Source organism: Octopus bimaculoides, chromosome 3, assembly GCF_046866305.1.
Source record: "Octopus bimaculoides isolate indiv1 chromosome 3, ASM4686630v1, whole genome shotgun sequence".
NCBI lineage: Eukaryota > Metazoa > Mollusca > Cephalopoda > Octopoda > Octopodidae > Octopus > Octopus bimaculoides.
The window spans coordinates 114,758,802-114,765,917 of NC_142930.1; the positions used below are offsets into that span (position 1 = coordinate 114,758,802).

The 7,116-nt window shown below is 38.1% G+C and overlaps 1 protein-coding gene across 1 annotated transcript; it reads left to right on the forward strand.

The window, feature by feature from the left end:
* Nucleotides 1–298: 298 nt before the first annotated feature.
* LOC149136663 (uncharacterized) lies at nt 299–6,484 on the forward strand. Its single transcript, XM_089349483.1, has 2 exons — nt 299–1,639; nt 5,164–6,484. The coding sequence occupies exons 1-2, from the start codon at nt 1,255–1,257 to the stop codon at nt 5,190–5,192; spliced, it is 414 nt and encodes a 137-aa protein (XP_089205609.1). The 5' UTR covers nt 299–1,254; the 3' UTR covers nt 5,193–6,484.
* The last annotated feature ends 632 nt before the right edge of the window (nt 6,485–7,116 follow it).

A 7,116-nucleotide genomic window follows, 5' to 3' on the forward strand; every position in this document is an offset into this window, starting at 1 on the left:
TTATCACCTTTAACTTGCCTTTTTTTAAAGTCATGTTCATGATGATTATATATGTGTACGTGTGTGTGTGTGCTTGCGTGCATGCATATGTATGCATGCAGAATGTATATGTAAGTGAAGCAGATGGCAGCTTCAGATAAGTATTCTTGCCAGTCACACACTTCAAGAGTTTTACACTCATTTGATTGTTTACAAAAAGTAAAAATGAATAAAGAAAAAATAAACTGCCAACTTGTTGATAATGAGTTCAAATCTACTAAGTATTTTGTTTTTGGACAAAACAATATCACCTTAGTTCACTCATTTGCATGCACGCACACAGTCAAAAACAATATCAATGCAATTTATTCTAGACACCTTGTCCAGGAAGAGTGGAATTTCTGTTTAATTTGGTTTAACACTAAGGAAGTCAGAACTTATTAACGACCAGTTCTTCTCAATTTGGCTTCTGTTTAAATGATTTCATTCACATCTAAGATGCATCATAGAAATGTTTATTCTAAATAATCTTGTTCCTAAATCCATTTTGTGAAAAGGACTGAATTGCAAAAAGCTGAGAACTACTTTAGAATGATTGAAAAACACTGCAGCATTTGGGTCTCATATAAAAAGTGGGTATTAAATTGCAAAACTTGTCTGACATTCTGTTTACCATAAAACATTCCTGATTTCTATCCTTATTGAATGTGGAAGGCAAGATTTTTATGGGAATTCTTTCGAAGAGAATGAAGACATATTTACAGAGTAATGGACATGTCGCTGAATCTGTTCAAAAGGCCGCAATCCTTGGATGCGTTGGACACTAAGGCATATACCTACCAAAGGAGGCCAATGCAGAGACTATAAAACAGTTTAGGCTGATATCTTTATTGAATGTGGAAGGTAAGATCTTCATGGGAATTCTTTCAAGGAGTAATGGATATGTTGATGAATCTGTTCAAAAGGCTGGAATCCCTGGATGCATTGAACACTGTTTTTTGATTTGGAAAACGATCCAGGATGCCAAACAGAACAAGAGAAGTCTGAACATGGTATGGCTTGACCTAGCTAATGCATATGGCTCAGTGCCACACGAATTACTGATGAGAGCCATGGACCACTTCCACATTCCAGACAAAGTAACCAAAATAATGAGGCTGTATTATGATAGTTTTGAGATGAGGTTTACAGCTGGAGATTTTACAACAGATTGGCACCAATTGGAGATTGGCATTGCTGCTGGCTGTACAATATGTCACATGGTTTATCTTAATCATGGAGATGATTTTGAAAGTCATGGATTTTTCGGAACAAATCACTCATGTACAATCGCCTAAGAAAGCCTTCATGGATGACGTGACACTTTTATCTATAGATAAGCAAATCATGCAGAATGCTCTCTTGAGACTAGACGAGCTGGTGAGGTGGTCAAGGATGCAGTTTAGAACAAAAAAATTGCATAGTCTGACATTTGTTAAGGGAGTGCAGAAAGAATTTAAGTTTCGAATAGCTGAAGAAAACATTCTAACAGTCAAAGAAGAACCCGTCAAGAGCTTGGGGCGAGTATATGCTGGAACATTGTCAGATAGGAGTTGCCGAATGGAAATTATGAAACAAGTTGTGGTTGGATTATCAGCAATTGATAACTCAAAATTACCAGGTAAATATAAAATTTGGTGCTTGCAGTTCGTTTTGTATCCACGACTTTCGTGGCCATTGTTAATATACAAGGTAGCATTGTCACGAGTTCAGATCATTGAACAAAGATGTAATGTGTTCATCAGAAAGTGGCTAGGCCTACTTTGGATGTTGAACAGTTCAGCTCTTCATCGTAAAAGAGGCTTGTTGCAGTTACCACTGGTGTCAATAGTCGAAATATATAAACTGGGGAAGACACGAATGGTGATAATGCTGAGAGAATCGAAGGACATGGAAATCAGGCATAATCCACCAGTTGTGAAAACAGCAAGGAAGTGGAAAACAAGCAGAGACTGATGACATCTTGTCTTCTCTTACACAGAGATATGGTGGGTGCAATGCAAAATCATTGGAAGAGATTTGGTTTTGGTGCAGATCAGTTCAGACCATTTGCAAGTATGATGCGGAGTGAATGCAGATCTGTTGTTAGCAACAGCATCAAAATGAGGGAAGCAGAGAGAAGAGAGCGTAATTAGGTCCAATGTATTCAACAAGGACAGATGACAAGATAGGAGGAACAGGTTGTTGAGAGGAAAATAAGTTGGAATGAGATATGGAGGTGCGCCAGGCTCCAATCTGATCTGGCAAGTTTTCTACAGCTGGATGCCCTTCCTAACACCAACCACTCAGCAGAGTGTAGTGGGTGCTTTTTATGTGCTACCGGCACGAGGGCCAATCAGGCGGCACTGACATTTTTATGTGCCACTAGCATGGAACCAGTCAGGTGGCACTGGCATCAACCACGCTCAAACGGTGCTTTTCACGTGCTACCTGCATGGGAGCCAGTCAGGCAGTACTGGTAATAGTTTTCTGAGTAATATAAAACTTTCTTTCCATAAGTCCCAAATTACTCTGGTTGTTGAAAGAAGTTGGGAATGAATGTCATCATACATGATGCGTGGATGCCAGGCAAATATGTCCTGCGTATTACACATGATAGGCATGTGATACAGAAACAGTTGAAAGGGTTTAAAAAAAGTGAAAGTAAATCGATCAGAAGTGATGACAGTGAAATAATTTCTTGTAAGCAATATATAGTGAATTTACAGGATCAACACCACCACTTCCCATCAGTTCTTTCTCTACAGTTCAGTAGTCACTCAGCATTACATTGGTCACATTTCACTGCGTTGACTAACATGCATCAACATGCAAGTCACCAAATTTCCTTCTCAGTATTGTTGTCCATTACAGGGTAGCCTATGTTCGGACAGTCTACCTCAGCTACTATTTATGAAATGCTTAGGATAGCAATGGAAGGTATTATGTAATTAGGTACCTGTGAATAGTGCATAATGAAGGAGTTCTTATTTCTTTATTGCCCACAAGGGGCTAAACATAGTGGGGACAAACAAAGGGATTAAGTCGATTACATCAACTCCAGTGCGTAACTGGTACTTAATTTATCGACCTCGAAAGGATGAAAGGCAAAGTTGACCTTGGCGGAATTTGAACTCAGAACATAATGGCAGATGAAATACCATTAAGCATTTCACCCGGCATGCTAACGTTTCTGCTAGCTCACTGAGGGAGTTCTGTTAATAAAAATAAGGAATTTCACAAGTTCACTTTACATTCCCTTTATGAAGTGAGACATCATAGTCATCACTTGTGGAAGAGGTAGACCCAGGAAGACATGAGACAAAGTGATGAAGCAGGATCATTGGATGTTGGGTCTCACAGAGGAAATGACAAGTAATTGATACCTTTGGCAATTTTCTGTGTTTGAGAAAACTCATCAAGTCAAGTGAAATCATAGTTGTGGACAGTACCAGGGACATGTAAAAGGTACCCACTACACACTTGGAGTGGTTGCCATTAGGAAGGGCATTCAGCTGTAGAAACCAAGCCAAATCAGACTGGAACATGGTACAGCTCTCTGGCTTGTCAGTTCTAGTCAAACCATCTAACCCATGCCAGCATGGAAAACGGATGCTAAATGATTATATATATTAGTTTAGTTTCAAGACACATCTCAGAGATGCTGTGATGCAGTGTCTGTGATGTTTCTGGGGGTCTTAGTGATTATAGGATCTCTAAACATCAGATACCCCCTTGCCCAGTTGACCCAGCTGGAATTGATTAAGCCCCAGCTTGTGTCCCAGTACCAGCAACCCACTGGTCTGCCCACTTTATCCATAACCACCTAGTGACCTTCTCTGTGGCTTCAATAATAGAATGTATGCCCCCCCCCCACCCACCCACACACACACACCTCAGTGCTGCACCAGTAACTCCAAGCCTGGTCAGAGCTTTGCAGAATGAATGTCCGACAAAACTGTGTCAGCTTACTTCATTTGCCTCAATGTACCTGCTAGCCTCAAGTTCAAAAAGTTTGTGTGTATGTGAGGGTGCACACATGCATGCATGTTGACTGAACTTTTCGAAGAAGTTTCCCCTTTTCACACACCCTCAGACTTTTCCAGGGAGTCTTCCTCTGACTTTTCCAGGCAGTCCCATCCTCTCCCCCTCCTTGGACTTTTCCAGGAAGTCCTTCATCCTTTGAGCTTTTCAAGGAAATTTCTCCATTTTTACTCTGACTTTTCCATGAAGTCCCCCTCAACTCAGACTTTTCCAGGAAGTTTCCCCTCAGACATTTCCAGGAAGTCCCCCTCCACAGACTTTTCATTGCCACTGCTACAAGAATTGGTATGTCTATCAACTCATATTCAGGAAAATAGGATTATTTTAAGCAAATCACATATTTTAAGTTGAAGAGTAATGAAATTCCTTTAAATTTTAAAGACATTGTAAATAAATTTCCATAATACGGATCCTAATGCAATCACTGCTATCATAGAATCTCATATTTATGAATGTATTAATCCAGTTGTTGCTATTACTTTGTCAAATACATTATACATAATAAGATGGGAAATATTATTCAAAAGGCTTTGACAAATCATATGAAGTTATTACTCTGGATTTGATTTTAAAGTTATCAAATTAAAAGCTTATATGAATAAGTCATCAATATCGATCTACTACATAAAAATGTGCTATTCTATTGAATTATTTCAACTATTGATAATGTATTGATGAAATTGCCAAACGATGTTATTACTAAGGATTTTAACTTGCTAGGATTGCAACAAGATTTTCAAATTATTCATTCATCTCAAGAATTCCAATTCAAAAATGTGTGTGTGGATGTGTGTGTGTGGATGTGTGTGTGTGCATATCTGTACATGTTAAAAGGTTTTGAACAGCTTATTCTGAAATCCTACAAATTTCCAGGTAATACATTTAGATTTGGTTTTTGTGAAGGAACCAAATCTCATTTCTGGAATTACTATATATTGATTCCAATAATTTTTGTTTAAGTGGCATCTCAGAGTTGTTTTATTTTCCTCAAAATGGTCAGAATATTTTCTTTAGAAACATTCATAAAACTGATTATTTGAATTCATTTAATTTTTTATCTAGAATTGAACAAATTATTTTAGTAGTTAACTTAAACGACATTTTTTTTATTTCTGTTTTCAGTTAATTTGATATTACACAGCATAACATAGTATTCAATTACATGAGGATATCTTTAAAAAAATTTGAATTGAAATTATCTGCAAGCACATTGTAATTACATAAAATATCCTATAAATTATTGGTTAGAAATTTTGGCTCAAGGCCAGCAAGTTTCAAGGAGGGGTAAATCAATTATATCTGAAATTAGGTCTGAAATTTTGTAGGGAAGGGTTCAATTGTGCTCTGCTGATACTTATCAACCCTGAAAGGATGACAGGAAAAGTCAACCTTAGCAGCATTTGAACTAAGAACATAAAGAGCCAAAATAAATGCTGCTAAACATTTTGTCGAATGTAGTAACAATTCTCTGCCAGCGCACCACCTTAATAATAATGTTTCAAATATTAGCACGAGGCCACGGATTTGGGTGCAGGTAGGGGACAATCAATTGCAGGGTCCCCAGTAGTTGATTGATACTAATTTTTATCAACCTCAGAGGGATCACCACCACCATCATCATTTAACATCTGCTTTCCATGCTAGCACAGGCTGGATGGTTTGACTGAAAACTGGTAAGCCAGGGGCTGCACCAGATTCTGATCTGATTTGGCAAGGTTTCTACAGCCGGATGCCCTTCCTAACACCAACCACTCTGAGATTGTAGTGGATGTTTTTTACGTGCCATCAGCATGGGTGCTAATGACCTGACACCAGCATCAGCCACGAGCACGGTCTCGCTTGGCTTGACAGGTCTACACAAGCACGGTATATCACCAAAGGCCTTGGTCACCTGTCACTGCCTCCATGAGTAATCACAGTAGGAATTGAACTCAGAATATAAAAAGCTAAACCAAATACCAGGAGACATTTTTTCCAACACTAAAACAATGACAATTTTTTCTTCTTTGAAGGACAACATTGACAGCAGCAGGACTTGAACACACAGCATAAAGGAATGCAACCAAAGACCACAAACTGTTTAGTCTTACATGGATAGTCCACATTACTTTGTAAGGAGCATAGGGCCACTTGCCCTCGACAAGATACTGGATTACTCATAATTAATAATTGAATGGACTGAAGCAACATGAAATGAAATGTCTTGCTCAAGAACACAACACATCACCAGGTCCAGGAATTGAAACTGCAATTTTACAATCACAAGTCCAGCATCCTAACCACTAAGCCATGCACCTTCACTTGGTCTGATATGCTACATACAAATCCTACCATGCCTCTAGATAATTGATAATACTATTTTACTGTAATTTAACCGCAACAGCATTTTAATATATTCTCAGACAGTAATTAAATCTATATAAAGTTGTGATTATAACAATTATGAAGTGGTTAGCTATTGTCTCATTAATAATGTAGGACATTTATCTAGAATTAATGTTTAAGTTGTTTCACATAAGTTTTGTCTTTTTTTTTTTTGTATAATCCTATTGTACATTATTTAAAAGGTGGGTTTGCCTTTGTGAGTGTGTGTGTGCATTTTATATATGTCTGCAGACATGTGAATACATGTATTCAGACATATACTCACATCAAAGTATACATGTATATGCATACATATATATACACACACATTCATAGTATCTCTTTCCCTCTCTCAAACACACACACAAATATATGTACACATGCATAGATGTATGTACGCATATATCCATACACACTTTCTCAGCTTACACACACACACACATTTGTGTGCACATACATATACATACACATCTCACTCTCCCTCAAATCCACATACACATCCGTGTGTGTATGTGTAACACTCACCATCATACATACTCAGATAAAAACACAAGACAGAGAGTGTTAGGCTGACATACTTAGCAGGGACGTCTCGTAAACAATTAACTGAATCAGATCTGCTTTGGGGTGCCTATGAACAGAGAACTAATTTTCACACTGCCTAGTTGACCTACAAAACCCTTACAAGCTGAAGCAGCTGTTGTGTTATGC

Coding starts and splice junctions, on each gene's coding strand:
- LOC149136663 (XM_089349483.1), top strand. CDS start 1,255: ATGGAGATGATTTTGAAAGTCATGGATTTTTCGGAACAAATCACTCAT. Junction 1,640..5,163: donor TGATAACTCAAAATTACCAG/GTAAATATAAAA, acceptor TTCTGTTTTCAG/TTAATTTGATATTACACAGC.